This window comes from Chlorocebus sabaeus, chromosome 11 (assembly GCF_047675955.1).
Source record: "Chlorocebus sabaeus isolate Y175 chromosome 11, mChlSab1.0.hap1, whole genome shotgun sequence".
Lineage (NCBI taxonomy): Eukaryota > Metazoa > Chordata > Mammalia > Primates > Cercopithecidae > Chlorocebus > Chlorocebus sabaeus.
The window spans coordinates 105,326,953-105,342,843 of NC_132914.1; the positions used below are offsets into that span (position 1 = coordinate 105,326,953).

The following is a 15,891-nucleotide window of genomic DNA, read 5'->3' on the forward strand; positions in this document are numbered from 1 at the left end:
TGACAGGTGTACCATGTGCAGGTGTGTACAGGTGAGTGTGAATATGGACATGGTGTGTCTATGTGGGTAGGTGTGGAAGGGTGAAGATGAAGGCAGGTGGAGGGTCCCTGGGTGTTCCTGTCCCCTCCTTGGGTCTCTCTGTCCTCTAGGGGCCTCCCTGTATTCCTTCTTGGCTTTCCTGCCTCCACACTGCCCCCTGCAAGGCTAACTCTGTAGCCTCCCTGACTCCTCTCAGGGTCTCGTTATCCCAGACCCAGATCCTCCTGCCCCATGGAGCATGCCTGTCTCACAGATCTCCTGGAGTCTCCCTGCCCACCTCGGGGTCTCCCCTGCCCTCTTTCCAGGGTCTTTCTGTGTGCTACCTCCCTAATCTCATTTCTTTGGGGTCCCCCTGTCTCCCGAAGGCCCCCATCTCCCAGGTCTCCACAATGGGTGGGTCTCCTGTCCCCTGAGGTCTCTCCTGTCCTCTGGGGTCTCTCAGTTGCCCCAACCTCCCATCAGCAGTCTCCCCATTTCCCCTGGGATCTCCTGGTCCCCAGAGCCCTCCCATCCCCCAGGTCTCCACGTTGAGTCTCCCTGCCTTGGGGTCTCCATGGTGGCAGCTACCCTGCTTGACAGCAGCCTCCCCCAGGGGTTACCTGTATGCCGGGCTGGAGTTCGGCGCCGAGTGCTACTGCGGCCACAAGATCCAGGCGACGAACGTGAGCGAGGCAGAGTGCGACATGGAGTGCAAGGGCGAGCGAGGCAGCGTGTGCGGCGGCGCCAACCGCCTCTCTGTCTACCGGCTGCAGCTGGCCCAGGAGTCGGCCCGCAGGTGTACGTGAGTCTGCCCTGCCCCTCTCTGCTACTCCTTCCTTGGCTGCAGTCCTTGCCCACCAGAGTAAAGAGTCCCACATGTCTGCCCTGTACCCTCCCTGGCTCCCCATCACTCCAAGGCCACCACCGTCCTGCCCCAGCCTCGCCTCTCCCAGTCCCTCACAGAGCCCTTTGCCCCAGCTCCTTTGAATGGTCCTGCATGCGCTTCTCTCTCCCTCCCACTCTGAGCTGCCTCTGGTTCCAGCTGCATCCCTCATTCTCACCAGTCTTCCTCCCTCTGAAACTGAGTTGGAACCTGAGCGTTGCCTTCCCATCCTGATTTTCTCAGAGCAGATTGTCTCTAATGATGATGATGGTGGTAATGACAATAGCAAACACTTTGTCCTTTTCTCCATGCCTCATGTAGAATAACACATCTAATCTTCACAAATGACCATTGACATAGGTACTATTATTTACTTATTCCCATTTTACAGATGAGGAAACTGAGTCTCAATGTCACAAAGCTTGTAAGCAGCAGAGAATTTAAACCCACTCTGGAGCCCTTGATGCTTTCAAAGAGAGAATCCATCCTGGGTTGTTCAAGCTTCTGGTTTGGGTCTTGTTGGAAAATCTCTCCGATTTCCAAACCAACAGGAGGGAGTGAATAAGAGGACAGGAGCTGGCTCCTTGTCTGAGAGCACTGTCCCATCATTGTCCCCTCCTGGGGACTGGGGAGGAATGTCTAATAGCAGCTAATAACTAGTTATCAATAATCTGCTGTATGTCAGGCACTGTCCTAAGCCAATTACAGGCCTGATTTCATTTACCTTCCCTACAGCCTTTTCAGGTAATTACTGTTGTTTATTATCCCCAACCAGTCCAAGGTCACATAGCATAATTCCAGATGACCTTAAGACTTATGAGAAGAGTTAATGTGCCTGATAAAAGATGGGGGGGGTGACCTTTCTGGGGGTTACCCCTCCCACGCAGTCCAAAGACAGAAGCAGAAATCCACAGCTGCTTCTCTAGCCCTCTGGCCAGTGCTTCCGAGATTTGCATGTGTCTGAGAGTTCCCCTGGGAGATCTTGTTAAAATGCAGATTCCAATTCAGCAGGTCCAGCAAGATGCTGCATTTCTAAAGAGCTCCCAGGTGATGCCAGGATGCTGGTCCACAAACCACATTTTGAGCCTCTGTGGATCTCATCCAGAATGTAGCCCTGCCCACCCGGGTGGCTTTAGCAGAAAGTTAACAGCTAGTCTGTTTGCAGAGAAGGGCCTCTTCCATGTGAATTTCATCATTTATAGAAACTCATTGTTTGTTTGCTTGAAAATGTGTTCAGTGTTTCAAATCCCAAATATATATATATATATATTTGTTTGTTTTGTTTTTGAGACGGAGTCTCACACTGTCGCCCAGGCTGGAGTGCAGTGGTGTGATCTTGGCTCACTGCAACCCCTGCATCCCAGGTTCAAGCAATTCTCCTGCCTCAGCCTCCCAAGTAGCTGGGATTACAGTTTCCCACCACCACACCTGGCAATTTTTTTTTTTTTTTTTTTTTTTTTTTTGTATTTTTAGTAGAGACAGGGTTTCACTATGTTGGCCAGGCTGGTCTCGAACTCCTGACCTCGCGATCCACCCACCTCAGGCTCCCAAAGTGCTGGAATTACAGGCATAAGCCACCATGCTCAGCCTCAAATCCCTTATTTTTGAAGCTCCATTCAAGCTTTGCTGTGCAATAGGGTTGAGTATGCGGTCAATTTGCAAACTGGCTGTTTTTTCCAAATGAACCACAACTTCCACCTCCCCATAGTAACCTCAGTTCAGGTATGAAGGCCTGGGAGGGCAGAGGGCAGAGGACAGAGGTAGCACGTGAAATCCAGGCCAGAGAATGTTCATAGAGTGGCTTTCTGGTTTGGCTGCTAATATTACGAGTTTTTAACTTAGTGGCAGATTTATCACCTTTACAGTTGATCGCCTTTATGTCAATATTTATGTTATTTTGATAGCAACATTTGGACCATCTGAAGAGATGACCTTAAAGTCAGGGATATTTAGAGGGAAAGCTGCTGCCAGTAACACATCCTAGTGGATGAAGCTGAGATAGATAACAAGAACTGGATTGTGTATGTCATTAGCCAGACACTAGCCAGACCTCCTTTTGGTTAATGTTCAGGTTGGCTGAATAACCTGGACACACTCTCAATATCTCTTTCTCTCTTTCTCTCTCCCCTCTCTCCTTCTCCCCACCTCTCTCTTCCTCTTTCTCTCCCTCACCTTCCTCCCTCTCTCTTCCTCCCTCTCTCCACCCCCGTTTCTCTCTCTCTCTCTCTCTCTCACACACACACACACACATTCAGAGACACACACACACACACTGCTGTGATCACCTTGTATTACATAATAACACTTTCACTGACCATGGGTCAGCTGGGGGGCTGCTGGCAGGAATGCTGCTGCACCCCTCACTTGCCCCTTCTGTGTGGCACAATTATTTGGGTGGTGCTTTGTACCATCTGAGAATAGCATTTTTGTATTATGTCCAAGAGGAAGAAACACACTTATTTCTACTGAGAGTGGAGTCCTGGATTCTCTAAAGTTCATCACTGTTGTTCTGAATCATCACCATATAAGGTTTGAAGCTTGAGCACCTTCAGCTGGAGACCCTAAAAGAAAATCTAAGCCTCATTAATCCCGAGGCTACCAAGACTGAGACTTAGAAGGAACGCAGCTTGGACAAGGAGAGAGATGGTTGACAATGTTTCAAATCCAGTTGGCAACATGGTATACAAAGAGAGTGCAGGAACCATTCATTGAACCAAAACACTTGATGAGCTCTTCTGTGGATGAGGTATGGAGAAGCTCAGTGGTCAGTAAAGCACAATGCCTGACCTCAAGGAGCTTTCCATCCCATGGGGCAACAGACCTGATACTAATGAAATTGGTTCAACCATGAGTTAGAAGGATAATTTTGTGCAGACCCAATACAAGTAGGATTGGTTGAACCAGAGACCCAGAGGGCTGCAGGGGCTCTGTCTTCAAGAGCCAAGGGAGCAATTTTTGAGCTGAATCGCATTCTAAGAGGATTCCAGGTGAAGGGGACAGCCATGGGTTCTAACTCATGATCAAAAGTCCAGAGTCAGCAAAGGTCATGTGTTGAATGCTATGTTGGAAGCACCTTTCTCACTGATGTCTGCATTTTACATTGGAGAAACTGTGGCTCAGAGAATAGAAATGGCTAAATTGAACAGCACTGGGGGAGGCTCCATGAAGGAGGGGGCAGCTCGATAAATGAGGGGACATTTGATGAGAGGCTTGAAAGGTTGTTCCCTGGCGGAGAAGAGGAGGATACCCAGACTCAAGACAAATCACCAAGCAGTGGGAGAGGAATTAGGCAAATAAACGAGAGCACAAAAGCCTGGTGCCTGTTGCAGGAAATGACTGGCAGGCATGGGTTTTCTAAGGCTACTGTGCCTCTTAGGGACTGAGCATAGGCTGGAACCCAGGTCCATGAATCCCAGTTAGGGCACCCACTTGCCACAGTGTTGCAGACACCCTGGCCCTGGAATTTGGTTCAGAACACCATCTTCTCTCTTTTGGGGGAACTCCTTGGCTCCAGCTCATCTCCTCCCTTCCCTGACCCCTGATCCCTCCTTTCACCTTGTTTCCAGACTCTAGGCAATGTGAAATCTGCAATGTCTTTGCTCTGACTCAGTAGCATCTTCGATTTCCTAGGATTATGCCTAGGATTTGCTTTGTACACAAATAAGTCAGAAAGGGATGCCTTCCAAGTCACTGGCACACAACTCTGGCATGTATTACATCAGGCAAGAGAAATGAGTGAGTGCTCCAGCAAACAGCTATGGCAGAAACCAGATTTCATTTGTAGAGTCATTAGTTGGTATTAACACTGTGTCCTAATTGTGTTTTCCTAAGCAGTGACACAGAACTCTTAATGACTGGAGAGATCTAAAGGAAGCTTATTATCTCCCAAACACCATTCTGGTGGGGCATCTGCCTCGCACAGGATGCCAGCCTAGGTGTTTCTGAGGTGAGGTGATGGAATGCTCCCATAATAGTGAGAGCATTAAAAGGTTAGCAGAGCAAATGTCTGCAGGCACCCTGCTATTCTGCCTTGACACTGACTCTCGGGCACGTGGACTCTTTGCCCTTGTTACAAAAGAACTGAGAAATGGACCTCTTTCTTGGTCAGATTACATTTTTCACAGCAGTTTGCTAAATGTGTCGGCAAGTGTAGCTCTCCTCCCAGGGGTAGAGACCTGCTGGTGATTTGAGAACATTATGGCTTTATGGGATGTTGCAAGAAATTTCATTTGCCTGAAAGAGTCTTGCAAGATTTGGGTTGCAAAGTTCATCAGAATGGGGCTCCTGAGTCCCAAGGGTGGCTGTCCATGGTGCTGACCACCCTTTAGCACTGCCTAAAACCCCAATGATGGCAAACCAGCCTCTCCCAGGGATCTGCACTTTTTTCCTTTTGTTCTTTCCTTCCTAGTTTAGTGGAGACATTATGAAGCTTACACTATCACTGAAAAAATAGATACCTTATTTATGGTTCACAATTTACATGGTGGATTTTGTGTACTGTTGTTAATTCTGGCAATTTTTTGTCTCCCAGAGTTAGAAGGAGAATTTTGTGCAGTGCTTTGCTTTATGTTCACTGATCCTCCATTCCAACTACTTCTGCTGAGAGGACCCCTCAGATGATTAGGGAACAGTCACATTTGCTGGAATGGACCACGTCTAACTCCTTCTTTGCTAGGCCTGGAGGCTTCTTCTACTTCCCTTTGCTGTAGGTCTGGGAGCCCCGAATTTCATAATTCATATGGGACCCCATGAACTCTTCTCTGTAGGGCCAAGGGAATAAGAGAAAATATTTCTTCTTCTGCATCATGATGGGAGATAATTGGTTTGCTCTTCTCCCCTAAGCAAAATCTAGGTCATTGGACAGGAAAATATTGGGAGCAATGCAGGTTTTGGAATCAGGCATAGTGTTTCTATCCCAATTCTCTCATTTGATGGCTGTATTGACTTTGGTCAAGCCACTCGTTCTTTCTAGGTGTCAGGTGCTTCATCTATAAAATGAAGACAATCCCAATATTTCACAATTTCTGTGGCCACCAAGTGAGGAAAAGACTAGAAAGCACCTAGCACAGTGCCTGTTACAGAGTAGCTTTTTCCTAATGGAAACTCCCCAGTTCACTCCGAGAAGCACCCAATTCAAGCGATTTGAATTTCCAACAGCCCACAGGAGCCTTTGGTAATGTCTAAAAATAGCTGGCTTGAATTCTCTTTGGACAGTTAGGCTCTTTGTGTAATTCAATCTCTCTCTGATTATAGGTAGCTAGGTAGCCATTAACAGCTTCCAGCTCACTGCCTTTCCTCCTCACCGCATCTTTAATGCAGTGGAGCTTGGCCTAATTACCCAGGGGGTGGTGGCTTCTTTCAAACCAAGGAGAACTCTTCCACAGCTGCCTCTAAGCTGATGCCAGGTGACATTTACCTCATTTTTGTGAAGCTCCAGAACAAAGAGATGATAGGACTTCAGAGACACTTGCAGCTGGTTCCGGGCTGTTCTTCGTCTGCCCCCAGCAAAGGGAGTTGATGAACAGTTGCTCTGCTTGCTTCTTGCTAGTAAAAAGCCCAAGCTGCTGAGGTCATGTACCATCCCAGCTAGCCTGGCAATGCAGAGCTGACATTGTCAGAATGTGGGGCATGGGCTTTTGCAATCCTTGGACTCCCACTGTGGGGCCTGAGAGGATTTCTGGAAAATTCAGGTAGCTGGCATGGGGGTCTCTGGAGCGCAACTTGTTAAAATTGGGCAGACCTTCTTCAGGATAGTAAAGAGATGGGAAACTAGGATGTGATGTCAAACAAGATTGGGGTCAAATCCCAGCTCTGCTCCCTACCAGCTGTGTGACCTGGAAAAGTAATTGAATCTCTGCCTATAAAACAGGATAATAATATTTTTCACCTCATAGGTTGTTGTGAGGATTAACTGAGATATAATGTACACAACATACGTAGCACTAATGACATAGAGTAAACAGCTGTTGTTATTATTGCCATCATTGGCAATTATTTAGAAAGGTTGATTATTAGGAATATGCCATCCAGGGCTACTGCTGTTGTCATTCATGACTCCAGGGAGTACCATTCACATAGACTATGAGCTGTGAAAAGCAATGGCCCTGAAATCTGTGAAGGATTTTCCTTGTAATTGAAAGTGCTCAAAGATCCAAGATGTTTTAAGTTGGGTTCTCCCAAAACAGGGATGTGAACCTTGGCTACCTGGAAGGTGTTGCCAAGATGCACCCATAGGGGACTAGAAAGGTAAGATGGAGAAGAAAGCTAATACAGGGTCCCTGACAAAGCAGGTCTCTAGTGAGGACAACGGAAGCTTAACCCCACTGGAGAGCTCTGGGGGACGGTATTGAACAAACTTCAGACGTGTTTCACCTGAGGAACAGAAAGCTGCTGTATTTATTTTTCTCCAACTCTCATCCATCATTGGCTGAGGGTGGCTCCTGGGGAGATTAACTCCCTGGCAGGCCCAGCCTGTCCCTTACAGGCCCTAAGGCAGAGTCATGGTCACTATCAGCCTATAATGGAATGGCAAATGCCAACAGCAGGCATATCAATGGACCACTGACAGCAAACAGTGCATGGGTTCTAGCCACCCTCCACATATTATGGGCAAGTGATGGAGAAAGGAATAAGAAGTGGCATGGTTTGAGTACTTACGTCTCAGACACTGTTGTAAATGCCATCGCATAGACTTTCACCCCAACTGTGCAGGGTAGATACGACAATCCTCACATACAGATGAGAAAAACTGAGGCTCAGCAAAGTGAAGACACCTGCCCAATGGCACACAGCTCAATAAGCAGCTGACCCAGGTCTGTCTGACTTAGAGCCAAGGCCCTTACCTTGGGACATCAGAGCCTTTTGCAAACAAGAAAGCATCTTTTCACTGCTATGGAAATCCAGAATTCTTTATACCACAGGAGAGTGTCAGGGAAGCCAAGGGATTCCCTTGCCACTTCCCTTTCATTTTCAGACATAAGAGATGAAAGAGTCTCTCACCCACTGAAGGGGAGGGCCAGGTGACCCATATTACAGATGGAAGAAATGAGGGAAGTGGGGAGAGTAAACGTCTTGACTACCATGTGTATTCTGTGTCCAGATCACCAAGACAGTGGAGAGCCACCTGCAGAGGGAGATGGCCTCCAGAGAGCTCCCCAGGTCCCAGGTGTCAAGCTAAACCAATCCCTTCCTGACTTGGAAAGCTCTCCAGACCTTCTGCTGGACATCAGGAAGCCCTCTGTGACTTCACGCAGTTTCCTCACAAAGTAAAATAGGCCAGACTTCAGGAATGCCTTCCACCCAGGAGATTAACTGCTCCTGGAACTGACTTCCCAAACTGTTATCCCCTCACCGCACCCCCAGAGCACATCTTGCCCAAAGAGGTGCGCAGTAGTAGTTTCTAATCCATCTCGGGCCCTTTAAGTCCTCTAAAAATTTCACCTTATTTGGTATTCAGAGCATTCAGTTTAGCCCTCCTCTCTAAGCTGGGAGAGTCAGGGACTCATTAGCAGGTGTTTAAATGTCAAAGAGAGACCAGTCTCTGCAGAGCTGGATCTACAAAGACTTCCTTCCTCTTCCTATTCTGGCCTCCTAATATCTAGGCAGGCTGGAAGAAATCACATGGAGAAATGCCAGCCTAGGGATTCCACATGGCTCTCCCCCTCTTTTCAGTCAAAGGACAGCAGGTAAGGAGACAGACCTTTGACTGCCCCCTCTCTAGTATCTGTAGCTCACAAAGTTTATCCATGTCCATCTCTGAATGATTCACCCAATATTTATGCACCCATTTTACAGATGAGAACATTGAGGCTCTGAAATGAGAGGAAACTTGCCCATGGTCAAAGACAAGGAAGGGCAGAGGTGCCATGTGAAGGAGAGTTCCCCGTTTTACAGCTGAAGATGCTGAGTTCCAGAGAGGAGAAACAGAGTCAGGATGAGAATTCATGTTTCCTAATCACTAAGTCTTCTGCTCGTCAGCCAGGGTGGCTCACCCTGAGCCTGTCAGTCCAGGGAAATGCCATGGCTCTCTGGTGTGGTGCCAGGATGGAAGGCCTCTCCTGGGGCTCTGGGTCAGGGTGGGTCCCCTGAAGCTCATCTGGAGATGCATGTTAATATGACCCATCAGCGGACTGAGCCCAAAAGATGGGTGCCCAGCTTAGGGACAGGGGAGAGGGCAGCGCGCTTGGCCAAGGAAGCCTAGAGGAAGATGCATGTGTGCCACCCACAGGCCCTGAGTGATGCTCCAGTGCCTTCGATTATTTGGGGTCATGCTCTTAGAGGATACAAGGGTGACTCCTGAGGGCGAAGGACCCCAAAGACCACCCTGGGCTTGCTTCAGCTTTCACATGGCCACAGTCAGACATGCATACTCCCATATAGAGATGACTTGTATATGAGATCCACTATGATGCAAACAACTGGGACAGACACCAGCAGTGTACCTGGCTGTGGGCACCAGGTGCAAGGGTCCCCAGTGCTCTTGGCATCCTGGGAAAAGATTCTATCTGGGCTGCACTCCATCAGAGGAATCTACCCATCCAGTTACTCTCTCTTCTTAAGGTGCATTTCCCCTTGCACTGGGGAAATAAGTATTTTCATCTGAACCTAGGTGCCAGCCGTTGGGATGATTGGGAAATGTCAAACCCCTGGTGGCATTGAACCGGGCTCATGAGGGACTGGCTGAAGCCCAGCCTCATCCTCTACTAGGAGAAGAGGAGCCCTCTTCTCAGCCAGCTGGTTGCCAGGCAACCCAGAGAGAGCCCCTGGGGTTGTTGTCTCCATGTGCACAAACACCTTATGGTAAGACTCGCCCTCCTAGAGGTTGATTTGATGCACAACCACACAAGTTATCTACAGAAGCACACAGTCAAATGCACAGGGCCAGAGACTCCTATGTTCCCCCATAGACCCACGATGTGCAGATGAGCATGGTCTACAGGGTCACATTTGCATTCTCAGAGGTCAGCATCCACATGCCCAGACAGGTGGATCTGCACTCACACTGGCATGAGCATAGTCACACATACACATGGGATGCACACATCATCACTCACACCCTTTCATACACAGATGAGCACTGTGTGCACAGCAACACACACACATTCAGTGTCACATCCCACTGCTCAATCTCAGTGCAGCCAGACCCACAAGTGCCCTCACACAGCCTCTCCTGCCCCCATTAATGCACAGACACACACACACATGCACACACATGTGCAAACACCACTCACTTCTTCAGACACGACTGTGTCTTCCCAACACACTGCTCTGGGGGCCTCAGACCCCACCAGGGTAGTGGAACAGGACTCAAGAAAGGACCCACATTAGAGGATAAGAGTTGGTGGGCTTGGGATCCCTACAAGGGTACCCAGGACTGCCCCAGCCCTAAAGGGGCCTCTGTTGGCTCCAACCCCCAAAATACTGTCTTTAGCAACCCTCCAAGCTCTAGCTTACGACCTGGGAGGATTTCATGATGGTCCCTCAAATAAGATCCTGGTGGGGAAGAGGGAGGTTAACAATTTGAAGTTGGTTCTAGAGACCCAGGGTCAAGCGACCTCAGAGTGACAGCCCTGACTTTCTGAATGATTTGTGGTGAAAAGCAGAGTGGACATGAAGGGTGGGAGAGAGAAAATCAATGTCCCACTGTTGTGAAATGCTAAAGCCAGGGGTGGCTTTTTAAAAAGGGACAGCCCAGGAGAGTACAGACTTGGAGTTCAGACATTCCCAGGTTGAAATCTAGACACTGCCACTTGTCAGCTCTATGGCCTTGGGCAAGTCACTTCCCCTCTGCACCTGTTTTCTCTTCTTTATAATGGAGAGAATGAGATCTTCCTGCTAAGGTTTAGGAAGGTTCCACCGGATAAGATATATCAAGCATTTACACAATGCCTGGCACTTGATAAATATCAAAGATGTAAGTCTGACTCTTACAAGCTGGGTGACTCACATCAAGCAGTTTCAGTCCTCTGAGCCTTGAGGTTCCTCATCTGTGAAAATGGGGAGCCCCATATGACCAGGGTGAATGGGAGAGTTCAATGAGACACATGTGTGAACAACTCAGCCTACTTCCTATCACATACCATACAATCAGTACATGGTAGCAATAACAATCACAAAAATATTATGATTTTCTTAAAGACAAGGTCCCACTCTGTCAACCAGGCTGGAGTACAGTGGCATGATCATGGCTCATTGCAGCCTCAACTGCCTGGGCTCAAGCAATTCTTTCATATCAGCCTCCTGAGTAGCTGGCACTACAGGCATGCACCACCACCCATAGCTAATTAAAAAAAAAAATTATTTGTAGAGATAGGGTCTTGCTAAGTTGCTCAGGCTGATCTCAAATTCCTGGGCTCAGGGGATCCTCCTGTCTCTGCCTCCTAAAGTGTTGGGATTACAGGTATGAGTCACTGCACTGGGCTAATATTATATTAATATAAGCATCTGTTCATAATAGTATTATTATTATTGGAAGAAGCACAGGCTTTGGAGACAGGGAAACCTGGCTTTGATCTCACCCTGTTGTTTGCCAGCTCTGTAACACTGGAAGCCAGCGAGCCTGCCTCAGCTTCCTCAGTTTTATCATCTGTGAGATGGAGGTACTCATAGCATCTATCACCTATGGGTGCTGTGCAGACTGAGTGGACCCAGAGTTCCCAGCATGGAGCCTGGCATTAGCAGGAACTCAGTAGATTCAAGTGGAGTGGAAAGAGAGGAAAAGTTAGCATCTCGTTGCCCAGTGACCTGACTTAGCATCCGGCTGAGTTTTCTGGTTAAGTGAGAGCTAATCCACAGTGCTTGGGACTTCCCACCTCGTTGCCATAAATCTTTAGCTCAAATGCCCACTTTCCCGGTGGGCGTGGCAGCTCACACCTATAATCCCAGCACTTTCGGAGGCTGAGACAAGCAGATCACTTGAGGTCAGGAGTTCCAGACCAGCCTGGCCAACATGGTGAAATCCCATCTCTACTAAAAATACAAAAATTGAGCTGGGTGTGGTGGCACACATCTGTAATCCCAGCTACTCAGGAGAATGAGGCAGGAAAATCACTTGAACCTGGGAGGCACAGGTTGCAGTGAGCCAAGATCTGCACTCCAACCTGAGCAATAGAGGAAAACTCAGACACACACACAATGTGTATGGCACATGCTATGGACATCATGCTCTAGGTGACCTTACAGGGCATCCCACTCAGCAACCCAGGCCACAAAATGGACGACTGTCCAGTGTTTCTCTACAGGGCACTAGTGGCATTTGGGATGTGGCACGTGCTCATTTAGGAGGTGAAGGGCTGTCCTGTGCAGAACAGGCATGCACATTTCCAGCCCCAGCCCTTCAAGTGCCAGTGGCCTCAAACCACTGGAGCCATCAAAGGTGTTCCCATACTTCTTTGAATGTTCCCAGGGTAGTAGGCATGAGAGTCACTGCACAGTTTAACTCCCAGTCTTCATTTATATGTGGGGAAACTGAGGCCTGGAGGGACCAAGGAGCAGATGAGCAGCATCCTGACATTATCACCACTACCACTGCCACTTGTCTCACCAGGATAAAGCCAGAGACCCAGAAAGCTAAGACAGCAGGAGTCTGAGGGATGCCCTGGAAATTAGTCATTTAACCAAATTCCTAATGTCCTCTTAGTTTTCTTGGCTTGTCACTGCAGTGAGCAACTTCAGCCTATCAGGTGCCATGTGGTAGAAAGAATCACTAGGGTGTCTTTGATGGCTAAAATATAAAATTATCATTCATAAACACCCTCCCCCCACCCTTCTGCTCAGGGAGTTATTCCATATCCTCTTATCTGCACATAAATGTAAATATATATGTGTATGCTAAAAAACGCTTTTACACTCTCGATAGACCCAGACACCGCTACAGAGAGAGACATATGGTTTTTGCAACTTGCTTTGCTTTTTTCCAAGGGCTAACACTTTGCTTCTGAGCCTCAGTAAGTTTTTGCAAACGATGGGTCCTTAGATTTGTCTTGCAACCTCTTCTCTCAAAGCCGTTTCTCTCATCTGTAAAATGAGAGTTTACAATGAACCTTGCAGGATTTTCAAGAAGGTGACATGAGCTGACGTTTCTGAAGTGCTTAGCAGAGGAGATGACATATAACAGGGACTCAATAAATGGGGTTTGTTCTTGTGCTGATGGCTTTCATCACACCGTGTTAACAATGCCCTTTGTTTTATGTGGATGGCTATGCTTCCGGAAAGGTATATACAACTCAGAATTTGAGAAATAACCCAATTGTAAATGTATATCACCAGCCTTTCAAAAGATTTAACAGCGGCCACTTAAATTTTGTTTTAATAGAGATGGAGGGCTCACTATGTTGGCCAGGTTGGTCTTCAGTGCCTGGCCTCAAGCAATCCTCCTGCCTTGGCTTCACTTGTTTTGCCTTTATTACATAAAAATACATATTCATTGTAGAAAAGAAGTTAGAAAAGAGTTTTACAAAGAGATGGAAATAAAAATTACCTATATTCCTACTGGATTGGTCAGAGTTCTCTAGGGAAACAGAACCAACAGGATTAGAACCAATACAATATGTGGATAGATATATTAAGAGATTTATTTTAAGGAAATTGGCTCACGCGATCGTGGGAGCTGGCAAGTCCGAAATTCGTATGACAGGCCAGCACACGGGAAACTCAGGCAGCAGTGAACGCTGCCATCTTGAGATGGAATTCCTTCTTCTCCAGGAAGCCTTAAGTTTGCTTTTAAGGCCCTCAACTGATTGGATGAGGCTCACCCACATTATCAAGCATCATTTCCTCTACTTAAGGTCAACTAATGGTAGATGTCAATCACATACAGAAAATACCTTCATAGCAACATCTAGACCAATGTTTCGCCAAACAGCTGGGCACCATGGCCTAGCTAAGTTGACACATAAAATTTATCCTTCACACCTACTGTCCAGGGACATCACGGTTATTAACACATTGGTATATGTCTCTCTAGAGATTAATTTTTTACAAAATTGATATTTTATAACATGTAGGATTTTACATTCTCAGTTTTTATTTAACTTTGTATCTTAAACACATCTTCGTCTGGCAAAAATAACTTTTAGCACCATTTATTTCAATGGAATTCCACCTTCAATAGAATTCCATTGTGTGTCATCATTCCAGACATTATTGGCCCAATTATCTCATTGCTGGACACCTAGGTTATTTCTACTCCTTCACTTGTGACTTTTTAAAATGCTGCAGTGAACAACCTTACTGATAAATCTTTGCGCACATCTGTAGTGGATGCTATAGGCGCCCACCCAAGTCGCCTTTCCTGTGGTGACTGTTGGTGGCAATCAGTGGCTCACGACTGCCCCGTTCTCTAAAAAATAGCCTTGGGCCTATCAGAAGCAAACAGCCCCTCGCAGGAAGTTATGCCCCACCCTGGGGCACAGCCCACAGCCAAAAACTGACTGACACTGGAGACTAGGATAGACAAGGCCAAGGCAAGCCAGCCCCCTTTCCTTAAGGTGGGGCCAACTCTGTAGTGCAATTTCTCATCCAGAGCCTCCCCCGATCCCTGCCGTGAGACCAGGATGGAGATGGGACCCAGCTGAGATCACATCCTTACTTAGCTCTGTCTGGTCCTGCCTCCCGCTTTCTTTCTCTGAGAGCACACCTTCAATGGAACATTTGTCTCAGGCTCTGCTTCAGTAGCCCCAACCTAAGACAACATCTCTGAATATTTTCTTAAGGGATGACTTCTATTGAAGATTTAACAATGGACTCCAAATTTTTTATTGTGTAGCTGCACTATTTCTGGGTTAAATTTTCTTAAAGGGATTCCCTCTGACATGTCAGTCCCTTGCAGCTTGTTGGTGCCCAGTACTGTGTAGGTAGGAACTTCTGAGGCCCAGGACTTTTCCCCTAAAGCCCAGGGCAAGAAAAGGGAGAGGAGAACCCTAGTAGTAGTGAGTAAGGACAGGACAGCTCCAGACTGCTTGCTTCCCTCAGTCCTCAAACACTCAGCCCTGATGAAATCACACAAATCCTCTGTGTACTTGATCATTTCCCCGAATGGGGCACTGCCATGGTTGGGAGTGAGGAAGTGAGGCATGGGAATCTGACAAAGAAAGTGGGATAGCATGGCCCAGGAAGAATGTCATCTCAGCGACCTGGGTTGTTGACAAAGGGGCCAGGGTTGAGAAGAACGTTCTTTGATGTATCGAGCTCATTGACTATGAATAGACATGTTCAAGAACAGAAAACATAGCCGCTCTTTCCATCTCTGCTTTGGCTTGCTCTGTGACCTTGGGCAAGACTCTTGCCTTCTCTGGGCTTTCTTCAGAAGGTGGTTTTCCCAACCTGATCTGACTCCTTGTATATCTGACTGGTCCTCTTCTCTCTGGCTCTTCAGATGGAAGTGCAGTGTTCCGGGGCTGCTTCCGCAGGCCTGAAAACCTTTCCCTGGCCTTACCCATGACAGCTGCCATGCTGAACATGTCCGTGGACAAGTGCGTGGACTTCTGCACTGAGAAGGTGAGCACAGGGTGGGGCCCACGGAACTCCTGGTGGTGGGGACCGTGCAGCACAGCTGAAGGAACCACATGCTCGGCTGGAGAAGCAACAGCTCAGTCGGGATAGATGTAGTCGCTGACTGGGATCTATGACATGGCAGAGGGATGTGACCGTTTCATGTGGATCTAACGGACTGGAGCTACACAGAATAGATTTTCCTGCCTTTGAGGAAGTGAGTTTTAATACTGAGGAATAGTTAGGAATGAGGGTTATTAGTCCATTTTCATACTGCTATGAAGAAATAACTCAGATTGGGTAATTCATTTTAAAAAAAAGAGGTTTAATAGACTCACAGTTTCACGTGGCAAGGAGGCCTCTCAATCATGGTGGAAGGCAAAGGAAAAGCAAAGGCATGTCTTACATGGCAGCAGGCAAGAGAGCGTGTGAAGGGGAACTGCCCTTTTTAAAGACATTAGATCTCATGAGACTTATTCACTATCATGAGAACAACATGG

General features: G+C 47.5%; 1 protein-coding gene across 4 annotated transcripts in view; it reads left to right on the top strand.

The window, feature by feature from the left end:
- Positions 1-15,891, top strand: part of WSCD2 (WSC domain containing 2) — a 123,769-nt gene that overhangs the window by 81,192 nt on the left and 26,686 nt on the right. For 3 of the 4 annotated variants that reach the window (XM_008004573.3, XM_008004571.3, XM_008004572.3), the window contains exons 4-5: positions 632-816; positions 15,276-15,397. In XM_008004573.3, coding sequence (XP_008002764.1) covers positions 632-816; positions 15,276-15,397 — 307 coding nt within the window. The remainder of the gene's footprint in view (positions 1-631; positions 817-15,275; positions 15,398-15,891) is intronic. The other variant, XM_008004574.3, reaches the window with a different exon arrangement.